This window comes from Peromyscus maniculatus, chromosome 19 (genome assembly GCF_049852395.1).
Source record: "Peromyscus maniculatus bairdii isolate BWxNUB_F1_BW_parent chromosome 19, HU_Pman_BW_mat_3.1, whole genome shotgun sequence".
Taxonomy (NCBI): Eukaryota; Metazoa; Chordata; class Mammalia; order Rodentia; family Cricetidae; genus Peromyscus; species Peromyscus maniculatus.
Window position 1 is genome coordinate 75668311 of NC_134870.1, and position 14740 is coordinate 75683050.

At 48.2% G+C, this 14740-nt stretch overlaps 2 protein-coding genes across 2 annotated transcripts in view; one reads left to right on the top strand and one right to left on the bottom strand.

Annotated features, from left to right (window-relative positions):
• Positions 1–160, bottom strand: part of Tshz1 (teashirt zinc finger homeobox 1) — a 74623-nt gene extending 74463 nt beyond the window's left edge. The window contains exon 1 of the mRNA XM_042264084.2: positions 1–160. This exon is cut by the window's left edge and continues 1223 nt beyond it. The gene's annotated coding sequence lies outside the window, so the exon portion shown is untranslated.
• Positions 161–822: 662 nt separating this feature from the next.
• On the top strand, positions 823–7925 carry Ptgr3 (prostaglandin reductase 3). The gene is made up of 2 exons (XM_006973889.4): positions 823–1136; positions 6862–7925. Exons 1-2 carry the CDS (start codon positions 928–930, stop codon positions 7784–7786), a joined length of 1134 nt encoding a protein of 377 aa, XP_006973951.3. The 5' UTR covers positions 823–927; the 3' UTR covers positions 7787–7925.
• Positions 7926–14740: the final 6815 nt, after the last annotated feature.

Consider the following 14740-nt stretch of genomic DNA (forward strand, 5'->3'; position numbering starts at 1 on the left):
CCACCTAGAACTTTAAAATGCTTCTGCGCTTTGGGAATTCGGCCATGTAGCACTCTGTATGTGTGTTCTCTCCCAGTGGGAAAGCTGTAACAGTATTGTGGAGCTACTTAAAACATCCATGGAAAAACATGAAATCTAGGCCAAGATAAATAAAATGGCTTAGTTCGTGCAAGTTGCACGGGACAGACTGAAAGATCACAGGGGCGAGCGACGCGCTCGGAGCACCGGAGGCCTAGGCCGGGGATGCACGGTGCACTAAGCGCCCTTGGCCAGCAGGAAGGTGCTGGTGCGCGTGCACCAGCAGCCGGGTTCCCCGACCGGCCCAGGCCCGGGACCCGGCCGTGCCCTGCCGCCCCGGCCGCGCTCGGGGTTGATTCGTACCACCTTGCAAGGAAGTGAACGCTTCGCACGGGAAGGGGAGGCGCCTGCGCCGGCCGCCGGGCGCCGTGCCGCTCGGGGACGTTTAGGCTACGGCGGCGGCGATCGCCAGGGCGCTGGCCCTCTAGCTTGGCGCCCCCCGCCCCCGGTGGAGGAATCAAATCCTGTCGCAGAGCGTGGGGAGGGTGGGGATATCCGGGGCCTCTCCCGCGCCCGGAGGAAAGGGGAGGGCGGAGGAGATCCTAGGCCAGTGCGAGCCGAGCGGATTCAAACCAAAACAAAAAGATTAAAGGAGCAGCGGCTGCGGCTGCAGCGGGGCCGGGCAGGGATCCTGGGGTGGCGCGCCCGGGTTCCGCGGGGGCTGCGGGGCCGGAGGGCGGGGGCGGGAGCGGGAGCCAGGCGGTGAGGGGAGGGCGGGAGCCTAGGGGAGGGCGCGGGCCGGAGGAGGGGCGGGCCCGCCCGCACGGAGCCGAGCAGAGCCAAGCGGCCGGGGCTGGGCGCGACCCGGGCCAGCATAGGCGCAGGAGCGGGCGGAGCCGATCGCGGGCTATGCTGAGGCTGACGGCCGCCGGGGCCCGAGCCATCGTGGACATGTCGTACGCCCGTCACTTCCTGGACTTCCAGGGCTCCGCCATCCCCCGAGCCATGCAGAAGCTGGTGGTGACCCGGCTGAGCCCTAACTTCCGCGAGGCCGTCACCCTGCGCCGGGACTGCCCAGTGCCGCTCCCCGGGGACGGAGACCTCCTCGTCCGGAACCGGTGAGCCCGGCGCGCGACCCCGTCCCGGTCCCCGTCCCGCGCAGCTGGGCTCCCGGCTGTCCCGGGTCGCCCGCCTGCCCACACTGCGGCGCGCGCTTGGGCGCACAGCCTGACTTTGCGAGATCCCGGGAAGTTGAACCCGCCGCCATCTGGCGAATGCGAATGTAATGTGACTTGCTGGTGTGAATACCCGATGCCACCAAACGTCCTCTTATCTGGGGATTATTTTAATTTGGGATTCCTCCCTCCCCCAGCCGTCCCTCCTCCCCCTCCCGCTCCCTAAATAAAAACGACGGGACCCAGAAAGGGAGGCTCCCCACCCGGCCCACCCGCGCGCACCCACGGTTCCTGCGTTGCTATAATTTTTAGTGGAGCATCAACAGCCTGGACACACACTGCGACGTTTAGGTAAACGTGCTTTGGAGGAAGGGGGCCCTTCTTCGGTTTGCTTTTTTTTCCTGTCCCCTCCATCTCATATTGGCGGAGCCTGTCCTTGGGCGTGTTGGTGTGCACCTAGTCTGCGCGTTGTCAATGCCATTTGACTGTGCTCTGTCCCCTGAGTGCACAGCGGAGGCGTGCACCAGCAAGCTGGGCCAGCGTTGGGCGGGGGCATGGCTGCATTTACCCGAATGCATTGCAGGCATTCGGGTGGCACACTGGTTGTTCCCAGACCTGACCTTTCTACCTGATGCTTCCCACCTTAATGATTTTCCACATCACTAATCTTTAGGAAGTGGCGAAGCAGAAGTGTAAGACTTCACCGGTCTCAGGCCAGACCATACCACACTGAGGTCTGCTGAGTGCCTCGGACTGTCAGGAAGGGGTTCCCCTCTGTGCCCTTTCACCTGCTGGGCTCCAAGGTCCCAGCGTGATGTGTTGGAAGCTAGATAAAATTACGGAAGGGAGGAGTTCTAATTGTATCCAAGCTGTAAACTCTGTACCAGAAAGTTGTTTTGTTTTTTTTTTGTTGTTGTTGTTTTTTTTTTTTGGGTCCCCTGGAAGGTCTAAATGACTTGCCTACCCAAGTAACTGGGTGCAAAGATTGTTAGTTCAACCAGTCCAGTTTAAAGATTCCTGTCAACTTTCCAAACAAGCCTGTAGGAATGAAGAATGCTGATTGTGAAACTTTTGGAAACCTGTTGGAACCTTAGCGTTTGAGTGTGGGTGGGACTGTGCGTGGGTGGAGAGTGCCTTAAAGGGTGGTGTGGATGTCCTTAACAAGCTGGCTGTGGCTGCTCATGGCGCAGAGGAGTGCTTCATTGTGTGATGAAATCCTGAGGATATCTGTGGAGGATAAAAATTTGAGCCCTGCCAACCTAAAAAAGGCCTTCGGCTGTGTTCACATAGAACATCCAGAGCACACCAGTGATTTGTTCGAAGTGGAGGTGAGAATAGACTGAAAACCTTTCCAAGCAAACTTCGTGGGAGATTAAAAAAAAAAAAGTTCCACGGCGGGCTTTCATTTTCTTTTATTGTTGTGATTTATATAGTGTTGACTGTAAACACTAATAAACACACACAACTGCTTACATAAAATCCCTCGTTGAAACAGGTGTGAAATGTGGAGGGGGTACCACAAGGGGACAGGCTGAGAGGAGGTGTGAAGTGAGAGAAGCCGGGGAACATCGAGGTGGGACTCCCATGCCATGGAGTCTGGCTAGTCTGCTTCGCTGGTCTGGGGGGCCTCTCACCCTGGAGTTCATTTAAGTCTCAGAGGTCTCCCCCAACGCTCTCCCCCAACGCTTAGTCGACCTAGCTGGCTCCCTTTCTGCTTCTCCAAATGTCTTCCGCTTCTCCAAACGTCTCGCTGCAACACTCCTGGATACCCAGGGTCATCTTGGTTGGTCTGGAATTGGGTGTTCCTTCGGGTCGCAGTAGAATAGACTTCCATTTTGGAAAATTCAGCTGTTGGTGTCGTTTTAAAATCCACAGCTCTATTTTGCTTCCATGTCTGCCAAGAAACCCTTTGATACAAGTGCTTTATATGAGCAACTTGACTTCTAACTTCTACCTTGAATCCACAATTGGGGGGAAAATGAAATCAGTTTGTGAGTTGGAAGCGGGCGGAATCTTTGCCTCCCTCGACGCTGTTCTGTAACAAAGTCTACCAACTCAACTGAAGGCAGACCTTTTATTCTTATGAACACTGTCAGTGTTCTTCCCGGTTTCATTTTATTTTGAGGAGCAGAGTTTAATAATTAACCGCAAGTTAGTTCATTTGAATCCAGGGCCAATAGCCTCCTAAGTAGTGCTAATTGCACCGCATTTTTATTCCGAGGCTCCTCATTTTTAGCATAACAAAATCTCCCCTGCAATGGGTGGACTAAGCCCAAATTTATTTGTTTGGAAGGAAGTTTGGAGCTTTTAACTGTGCTCAGTCCTCTGACTTTTTCTTCCAGTGAACTATTTCTACACCTCATTCCAGTTAGCAAAACACATTCTTCCATTCACAAGAAGGGCAGCGCATGCAAGCTGGATGTGGGTTTAGGAGAGTCAAGTTTATACAACTAAGGAAAAGTGTGTGGAGGGGGTGCACAGAACCCCCCTCTGGAATCAGTAATTGATGTACAAAACCAGCCATCACCTTACTGCCTCACGCATCCACAGGACAACTCCGGTTCTCCCCCTCCGCTCAGCGCTCGGAAAAGGAAAAGAGACCGATACTGATGGTCAAGTCCTTTTTGTGTGTGTGCTATTTTTGTCTTTTTTGTGAGAATGACAGATTTTTTTTTCGTTTCCAAATATTCCTAACGATTTTCTGCTCAAGTGTAAGATAATGCAAAGAGTTTGTAGAAATGGCGGTGAGTAGTGGGGGAGGGGAGGCGGTGTGATAAACGGTTTGTTGCTCACGGGAGGGTAAAATATTTCTGCTCACTCTCCAAGCCCAGATTCTCCACGCCCCCCCCCCTTAACTTTTCCTTCTCCTTCTGTTTTTTGTTGGTTTGTTTTCCAAGGAAAGTCTGGTTTGGACGACATTGTCTCCCAGTTTTCAAGGCTTTTCCTGTGATCCAAGTTTTCCTGTTTGGTGTTTGTTCAAAGGAAAGCCCCCCCCCCCATCCCCATGGCTTCTACAATAAACGTACTAGGCACTCACCACTTTCTAGTATAAATAACCAAGTGGCTTTAGAAGGGTATATATTTGGGAAACGCCTGCTGCGGTCCCATTAAATTTTCGTGGGGTGCCTAGACTTCGGTTTTCACTCCTCTCCGGTTGCCGGGGTCCTGCGGTCATTACTGGCACACAATTTCAATTGAAGGAGACAGGGAAGGTCTCCAAGTGCGCCAGCGCATCTTTCCTGATTTTTGTTTTTGTTTTTTGTTTTTCCCTGTGGCTCGCCTTCCTTTCTTCCTTCCTTGACCCGGTGGTCCCTCTTTCCCTTTGAGCCTGCTGCCCTTGAACTTGTTTCTGGAGGAAGGGAAGGCTTGCACAGCTTCTGATAAAGCCCAGGTGAGGACCAAGGTGCATCCAGGGCAGTGGCGGGTCTCCACCACCGCAGACTGGACTGACGCAGAGCCAGAACTAGGTACCAGGTAGAGACAGGGATCCCGGCGCCATGGACCAAGAGACGTTGGAGAGAGCATGGGGACCAGAAGACAGGCTATAGGCAATCTATCCCCACGATGAAGAGAGGTTGAGAGTGGTGGGAAAAGGAGGTACATGCGGTCAAGGTCACGAGCTGGCGAGTTTTGCTCTGCGTGGCTTTCTTGGGACTCGGGAAGAGCATGTCTGTCCGTGGGGCCGGGAAACCCGGAAACCCGGCAGCCAGCCGCGTCTTGCTCTGGGACTTGAGGTGGTGGGAATGGAAAGGCCGCGGTTCCCAGCAGTGACCCGCCCAGAAGCACCCCAGAGCGCTGCAAGGCTTTCTGGGCAGGGTGCTGATGGGCACAGTGACCGCTGGGGTGTCTCCAGCCCAAGCCTCTACTGGCCTTCAGCAACCAGTCCAGCTCCAGCTGAGCCACGCTGTCACCCCTCCAAACTTGGCCTCAGCTGCCCCCTCCCTCCGTCAGTGTGCCCTGCTAGGTCTCCACCTTTTCCAGGGAAAAGGCAAATTCCCCGGGGCAGGAGGGACTTTGCATCTCTGTCCTGCGGATCCTACCCACCCCACCCACTGGGCCGCAGCACTGTCTGCCCCCAGCTTTCCTAGGAGCCATAGTCAGGGCTCCCTGGAGGGGAATGGGAAGGGTTAATTTCGAATAGAAGATGGACTGGCAATTGGTCCCTGTTCCCCTGCCCTAAGATCACTTCCACCCTGGCGGCCTTCTCTCCTGGAGTTGGCTTTTCCAATGAATGAAGGGCAGTGAGCCCCGCATCCTGGCTCTAGTGAGCTGGCCCTGGGAGGTCCAGAATCAAGATCTAGGGAGCTAGCTAGCCCTTTTCAGAAAGGTCAGAGCTGGAGAACTGTGTAAAGTTAAAGGGAAATCGATCCGAAGCTGAGCCGACCCCTTTTCCGAAAAATAGAATATTGGCATTTCGGTGTGGAAACTGATTTTCCCCACTTTGCGTTACTGGCTTTATCTGTGAGTACAGAAAGCAGAATTTACAGTTACTGGAGTCATGGTAAGCTAGCTGACTTCTGAGAGCAACTTGGCGGAAGAAACTGTTTCCAGCTTTCTTACTGAGATCTTTCTTTGTGGTAGAATACTTGTGAGGACCCGTTTGGAAGTCCAGGGCACTGGCTATGATAATAATGAGAGTGTGCCCCTACCCAGGACAGCTTAGGTTCATAAATTAAAAGTGAATACTTTTCATTTCTCTCCTACCTACCATCTTTTCGCTTCCTTACGGGAGGAGATGGCAATTTTGGGGTCCTTCTGTGTTAGAGTTCCCTCCTGACATTCTTAGAAGATGGCTACCACTCGCCCGTGGAGATATTTTTGCTATGAGGTATACTGGGGTACAAAGAAAAGCTGGTAAATACCGGCCTCACAGTTAACGTGAGCCTGGATACCAAAATGAAAGTCATCTGCTATTAATCAGGCTGGGTCTCTGCTTCTTGTTGAGGAAAATACAGTGAGGGCTGGCTTCCCTTTTCATCTGCAAAGGCTGTAAAATGCCGAATGCTGCATAAAAATCATTCTCCCCAGTTTTTGTTCAATTAATCAAAATGAGTATGTTCATGCTGGGCATAGTTACATCAGAGAGAAAATTTGCTTCGGTGTTTCAAACAGCCGGGGCAGTAACATGTCGCATGGATGACCTTGTGTGTCCATCAATCTTTAATAATATCATTGTCATTATTATGATTATCTGAAGTGTTAAATTGTTGCCAGAATCGATACAAGTGTGTTTCTTCGGGTGTATTTTATTCCACTGCTGTTTTTAACATCTCTGTTAAGAGACCAATTAATTTCCAACTCAGAGCTCCAGTGAACTTGGTGTATGGTGAGGGCTTCCTGTCTTTTTTTTATTTCCCCTCATTTTGCCTTTTGAAAGAGGACAGAAGTAAGCGGCACAGGAAATACGAATACATCACTTGCTGATTAAAGTAATATGAAATTATCCCTAAACTGTAAAAGAATAAAATCCGCCCAAACTCGAGTTAATACATGTTTGAATTCTTTTTTTCAGCTAAGCAGCAGGAATTATTCTCCCGAATTCTGTCAAGTCCCATAGTATAGGAGTTCTTTCATACTCCCTGGGATTAGAAAGGCCTCTTCCCTCTAAGCAGAATATGAAGATCTTTAACAAAAAAGAATCTTGATACATCTGTTTGTTTTCTTCTAGATTCGTTGGTGTTAACGCGTCTGACATCAACTATTCTGCTGGCCGCTATGACCCGTCCGTGAAGCCCCCCTTTGACATAGGTTTTGAAGGGATTGGTGAGGTGGTGGCCCTAGGCCTCTCTGCTAGCGCTAGGTACACAGTGGGCCAGGCTGTGGCTTATGTGGCTCCTGGTTCCTTTGCTGAGTATACAGTGGTGCCTGCTAGCATTGCCACTCCCGTGCCTTCAGTGAAACCCGAGTATCTCACTCTGCTGGTTAGTGGCACCACTGCATACATCAGCCTGCAAGAGCTCGGAGAGCTGTCAGAAGGGAAGAAAGTTTTGGTCACCGCAGCCGCTGGGGGGACAGGTCAGTTTGCTGTGCAGCTTTCAAAGATAGCCAAGTGCCATGTCATTGGAACCTGCTCATCGGATGAAAAGTTAGCTTTTCTGAAATCCATTGGGTGTGATCGCCCCATCAACTACAAAACAGAGCCTGTGGAGACAGTTCTGAAGCAGGAGTACCCTGAAGGTGTCGATGTAGTCTACGAGTCTGTTGGGGGAGCCATGTTTGACCTGGCAGTGGATGCCTTGGCCATCAAAGGGCGTCTGATGGTAATTGGGTTTATCTCTGGCTACCAAAGCCCTTCAGGTCTGTCACCAGTAAAAGCAGGAGCTCTGCCGGCCAAGCTCCTGAGGAAGTCTGCCAGTCTCCGGGGCTTCTTTCTGAACCACTATTTATCCAAGTACCAGGCCGCCATGGAACACTTGCTGGAGCTGTACACTCGTGGGGAACTGGTCTGTGAGGTGGACCTGGGACAACTGGCTCCAGAGGGGAGGTTCATCGGCCTGGACTCTATATTCCGGGCTGTTGACTATATGTACACTGGGAAAAATATTGGGAAACTTGTGGTGGAATTACCTCATAGTGTCAGCAGTAAGCTATGACATCAATGACAAAGCCTTGGGATGAACATAGTATTTCTTAAAACCAAAATGTAGTGCTAATCAGTTCTGCTCCCCGCTTTCCTTGGGGGTAAAAATAACGTGCCTCAATAAAAGTTCTCTCTATAGCTAAGAGGTAAAATGTTTACATTCGATTCTTTAGTCATGGACGGTCTCATTCCAGATTTTATTGTTCCAGGGAAGTAGATTAATTCCTGATGCGGGACCTGATCGAGTCAGTATGTCCCCGGCTTACTGATGAGTTTTTTAAATCAGTCTTCAAATAGCTCACCAAGTCTCCTTTGCTTTGGAAGCGGCTGCTCTAGTGTTAATAAGTCCTTCACAGGTGAGCAGGTAATTTGGGTCAGCCTGGTATTCTTACAGTCCATATGCTTCGCAAGGAGCCCTAACTATCTAAATAGACATTTGGGGGGAGAATTCTCCAAATTTAACCCTGTGAAGTGATTCAGCAAACAGATATGTCTTAATGACGCAGCTGCTATTTGGTGACTTGAATTCACATCCTGGTAAGATTCTCTGTGAAGAAAATGTTCCTGTTCCAAGAAGAAATTACTCTTAGAAAAAGAGTGCATTTTGGAAAAGAAAGCTGTGGTTTAGGGAGACTTTGTGAAAAACTACTGTGTACAGAGGAAAGAGAAAATTCTATGCTACCTCCTCAGGAGAGGCTCAGGTAATGAAGGAACAGGGATCATAGAAGGGGGCTCACTCTAGCATGTGAAAGGTTAAACACAGCTCACTTCCTGTCCCCAGACACGGAAGGCACCCAGGTCTTCTAAAATCATAACCGTTTGCTTCTCCTCAAAGGCTTGACGCGGAAGGCTTGGTCTCTGGTGGGGGAATGGTAGTCAGGGACCCTGCGTTCCCAGTTCGCTTCTCCGTGGGGAGAGAAATGCGCCACCCACCTGCTCTAGGTGGTGTGCTGGTGCAGTCCTGTCCATCAACCTCCATGCTGCTTCTCTTCAAACTGCCCTTCTCCTTCGGTGCCCAAAGGCTGCCTGCCACTTCTGTCGTGGAATCAAAACCCCACAGTGCCTTTCTAATCGAAGGTGAAGCCTGTCCGATTATTTTTCAGTCTTGGGTTTCAGTACATCAAACGTGCTCAATGCATGGGAATGCAATTAAGAGTGCTTTGGGAAAGTTGGGGGCCAGATTTAATTCTTTCCTTGCATCTGAGGAGCAGAGAGATCCTGTTTCTGAGTAGCTGTTAGTATCTATTTTACAAGATTTACTCATTTCCAGGTACCTAATGTAGCTGCTAGCATGCATGCACAACAATACAATTTATATGGTAAATGGATCCAAATAATGGCTTCACTGAATGTTATGGCCGCACTGAAGGGAAATGTCACGGTAAATAGCTGCGGAATTATGGATCATGCCGAAGTGTCAGAACCGCACTAAAGACAAATAGCACTAGAGGCTATTGCCACTGTGACGCTTTTGAGTTATGAAGAAGGGTATCAGCCTGACGCGAGGCTCTTTGTGTCCTCGTCATAGCAAAGGGCTGCTGGTGCAAGGAACAGGAAAGGCTCATCCAATGTGGTGCCTGGTTATTAATCTGCCCCTTTCAGACCCAGCCACGGTGGCAGAGAGACTTTGCCGGCTCTTCCGTACACAAACATAACAAACAGGGAGGGCGGGCAGGTTTTATGAATGTTAGTATGCTCAGGAAATGACTGGTAATGGAAAAATGTTGTAATAAAATAATCTAATCAAAGACTATTATTAAATTTAACGTAGTATATGTCTGAAAGGCTCAGTTGCTTCCTATGCAGATAGATGTGTGAAATCTCAGTGATAATGCACTCTCCCTCTGCAAAGGCTGGAGGACTGAGGACATTACCAACTAAATTGCCTCTTCTAAACTGAAGTGAGTCCCGGTTTCCTTCATTTTAATGGGAGGGTAATAAAGATGAAAGACCAACATTTTATCTGATGGATCCCTTAAGCTATGGAATAAAAATGTATTATGTTTTGAGGGAATATACTAAATTCAGCTATGTAAAAGTAAAATTCAAACACCCAGGTTTAAAATAAAACAACATTTAAAAAAAAAAAAAGAAGAAACATGTCTTTCTGTCCCCAAACAGAGAAACTATGGTACATGCTGTTTTCATTTATTCTTAGAAAACAAGCATGAATGATTCTGCCCATTCCAATAATCCCAAAAATACGTTAAAAAGTTTTTTTAATTCTTTTGAAAAATGATTTTTAAATGTAGGGTTATAATGGAATACTAGTTTGGCCCCCTCGGGTTGTTATCCAGGTCCAGTCACTAATGGGGAGTGAGATGCTGTGAGGGTCCACACTCTGCTGTGGTCCACATCACAAAAAGAGCATTCCTAATTCAGGGCCATTGTCAGCTTGCCCTAGGGGAGACTTGGGGATGGAGCAGTGATGTGGGATAAATCAATCCTCAGTTCTTGGTGTGAGGTTGCTGGCCCAGCAGGAAAGAAGGCATTACCTCCTGAGAAAAACACCTCTAGGATGCCTTCATGTTTGGTCAGGAGTTCTGAAAAGTCAACTGCCACCCCTTTCTAACCTGTTTTGAATGCACAAAAGCACAGACAATATAATTTCTGGTCCTGCAGATGCTGATTGATTTCAGTACTAAACAACAACAACAACAAAAAAAAAAAAAAATCTAGGAACTGGTTTGCAAAGAGAGATCGGTTCTATGTGTTGTTATGGTTTGACTGCACCAGAATGGAGTTTATCAGGAATGGAATGGAGCCTCTGTAGATGGTCATTAGTGTTTCCTTTGGTGTTTATCTAATGCAAGTGTGTGAGAAGTAGCTGCAGCTTATTAACGTGAAACCCTACGCTGTGTGTAGAGGAGGGCCGCAGCTAATGAGGCTACAGTGTCCCAGCACCACGAAATCCTTCTTTTTGTGTCCCTGCCGCCACAAGATGCTGGAAACTTGACAGATGATATCATTTAAGACACTGCCTGCCTTAGGGACTTGCTTCTTGGCTTCCTGTTTTGGGCTTTTATTTGGGTAACATTTATAATGGCCACCTGACTTGTACCTGTAATGTTTTAACCCCTTGTGGAACTTACAGGCTGCATAAATTTACCCAGTGAAGGTTCCCTTTAAAATGAGGCTTTGTGCAAAGGAACAAAATACTTTTCTTGATGATTTTACCACATGTTCACATGGGGTAAATACCATATTTCAGATCCTGTGAAGTCAGACCAGCAATGTGCAGCTTTCAGAATAAATTTGATAAGACCTAGGACTGTCCTCTTGGAATGCTAATTTCCCAAGCTCTGCAAATTTTATGGAACTGCTCACATGCAAAATGGCCTGATTGGATGAATGTATACTTACTCATCTAGAATTCCCATACTCTTAAAAATATTATACTTAAAATATTCATTTAAAATGTATATGCAAACTATTAATTTTTTGGTTGGTTTTTTTTTGTTTGTTTGTTTGAGGACTTTTTGTTCTGATTTGGTTTTTATTTGGACAGCTTCTGTAACCAGTTCTCCCACAGTGGCCTAGAATCCAGTGTTTAAGACCACAGCACAGAAGCTATAGTGCAGAGCTCAATCGTCAATAGCCCAACACTGCTGTGAACCTGAAATTCTGTGTTCTCAAGCCTTTTCACGCCACACTATTTCAACTCAGAAGGAGGAATATTCACTGTGAGAACCTTACTACTGTTACCTTGAGCAATGTAGGAGAGGTTGATCCCACCCCTGCCCCCTAAAAAAACCATAATACACAACACAAAATAATGTCTTACCGGTGTATGTCAGTTCAAGAAGTTCTTGTAGCAAAGAGCTGATATGAAAAAAAAAAAAAAAGTCAAGTACGGTGCAAATTTTGATTATGTAAGCCTGGAGCTTCTGTTTAATTCTTCGCTGTGACCTGGCAGCCAGCGAGGCATGCCCGGCGTAAGTACCAGGCAGTGTTTATTTGGATAAGCTGGCTTTGCCCTTTGTAGGCTGTCCCCTCTGTTTGGTCCCCCATCCCAGGAGGGATGGATGAACTGAGGAAACATATCCTGGGTCCCACAAGCAGTGGGGTAAGTGCTGTACAGAGGACAGTTTGGGGGAAAACCAATATGTTCTTCATGTGTGCTGAGAAGCCCTGAGCCAGAAGTCTGGAGATCTGAATAGCCCCCCAAAGGAAGTGCTTCCCTCAAAGTATCTTTCTGCCAACACAAAATTAAAATAATAATTAGAGCACACCCTGCTGCTGGGTGGCAGCATCCAGTACAAAAGACAGATCTGTGCTAAGGGCTCAGAAGAGGGTCTGGTGACATTGCCTGCTGACGTGGTGCCCGCCCTCTAAGCACGCACAGCAGTCGGGGTCAGAGTGAGTGCTCTCCGCAGTTTCTTCAGTCACTGGAAGGTGAGGAAATATAGAAGTGATGCAGGATATCTCACTCACTTGAAAGCACGTGACCTAGGACCCTCTATGCCAACCCCCACATTCCTCACAGGCTCACAGGTGCCACTTCCGGCAGAAACACAGGTCTGGAAAATGTATCTTCCTCTGTCTTTTATAAATAAGACCAAATGTTACTTGGTGACACTAGAGTTTGAAAGCTAATCTAGCTCTACCCACTTCATAAATGTCCAGCTGGGCCTAGAAGGAACAGGCACTTTGTCCAACCAACATCACAGAGTCCACCGGACTCAGAAGATAGAACTCAGATGGATCCCCACCCAGACTATCAGGAGAGTTCTGCGCCGTCCCCTTTGCCGTTGGCCAGGGTCCTTCAGTGTATAACTGACAGGTTGTACCATGGCTGGATTTTGTGAAGATCTTTCACGTGAATGGGACTATGGCAAACCCAGGGAAAGTATCACGTTTAGACTTCAGTAGAGTTGGGGCTCTATCAATTTGATTTATCATCTAAACATCATTCTAGGGTTGAAGAAGTAGCTCAGTGAGCCGAGGACCTGCCTTGCAAGCATGAAGACCCGAGTTTGTTCTCCAGAGCATTTGTAAGAAGTCGGACATGCTGGTGTATGGTTGTAACCCTAGCACTGGGGAGGCAGACATTGGAGGATCTCGGGGATGTGCTGGCCAAATAGCCAGGCCTAATCAGTAACCCCAGGGTCCACTAAGAGCCCCTGTCTCAAAGTACAAGGTGGAGGTCTCTTGAGGACTGAAATCTGAGGTTGACCTCTGGCCTCCATAGGCAGAGACACACATATACACACACAGAGGCACTCACATGTACACACACGTACCTTCAAAATCACACACAACTTAAGAATAATAAATATCACACACTTGAGTTTTTAACCACTAAAAGAAGGTCTCCTGCCAATGTATTCTTAAATACCAATATTGCCAGATATAAATTGTATACTACTTACTGGATAGAATGAGTTTGATGCTCACTTTTGCCAATCAGAAACATCATAACTGGCCACCAGAATATTTGCTGTTGTAGCACAAGATCTAAAATTTGAATTTTCTATTTCTAACTGAAATCCAATTTTTCACCTTACAAGTTCAGCCCATGGGGGCACATTCCCTTACTGGGTAACAGCAGTTGCTTGAAGGTAAAGAGAGGAGACCCCAGTGGGTACAGGCTTCCTGCTAGGCTGCGGCAAGAACCTCACACAGATCATAATTAAGGCTAAGGGGGGATGGCTGTTCTGAAGCACATGACATTGAACATTCATGTCTTTCCTCATCATTCCTGTCTTTCTTCCCTCAAACTCATGCATAACAAGCGTAAACTTTCAACTTTACGCGAGCAAATCCTTTCCCCGCAGAAGCAGTTTCTTTTACCGTTGAGAAGCCACTTCCCGGGAACAGCAACAATGTCAGCAGCAATCACGTTTGCTGGAAGCCTCATTGCTCACCAGGGGATGGGAGCAGTAGTGTTCCCTCCACATGTGGCTGGAATTTACATTTGGAAATTGAATTGTCTCCTTGAGGGCTTTTATTCAATGCAAGTTTTGGGGAATTGCTTACACCCCAGTACATCAGTGTATGTGGAATGAAGCTGAGCTGAAGGGGCCTCCTCATCACTTCAGCTGTTAAAAACCAAACCAAGTCTTCATTGTCCAGAAGTCAAAATTAAAGAATCCTTTAATATCCATCATATCAAGATTGACGTATCTTTAGGCATCTGGGGACTGACATGTTTTACATATTTGAATACTGTCTTCACAGTGGTATAGATGCTGATGTGTCAACCCCACATCCACCTTAAAAATGGGATGGTTAGAACACACACTTGATGACGGCTCATGTCATCCCTGAGACGGTCATCCGACTAAGGCCAAGCCTATTTTTCTCCAGACTGGTGTTTCTTCTCATGTGGAAATATGCACACACGTCACCCGCTAAAATGATAGTCCAGTCTCATTAGTTCAGGGTGGACATAGGAACTTGTGTCTCCCACGGAGACACTGACACCACTGGTCTGGGAACCAAACTGACTGTTGAAGTGCTCAGTTACAGTCTCTGCAGAGACCTCCATCCCACAACTACTACAACCACGAAAGCGGCTGCCCTCTACTATTACATTTCCAGCTTCCTCAAAGGAGCATCCCCTCGGAAACTCACCTGTGAACCCAGATTCAGTCCGATGCTCACAGTACCCTGACAGCTTTTCCATACAGTCTACAAGGGGCACAGTCCTAGGACCTCCATCCATAGTTGTCCTGTTCTTAAAGTTGAATCCATTGTCGCAGCTAAGTCCTCTATCCCCTGACCTGGGACCCCCAGTTATACTGCAGTCCTACAGTGGCACCAAATAAGAATGCCAGCAGACCCCTGCACATTCATTCTGTGGAGCAGAGTATTTTACAGTCACCATGATGCAAGAAGGACACCAGGTCTCTGACACCTTCAGATCTGGTCCTTTGGAACACGCGCCATGACAACCCACATAGCCTTTATTTAAATAGTCAGAATTATTGTCTCTGAAGAGGCTGTGGCCTTTTAAGGGAAAAGC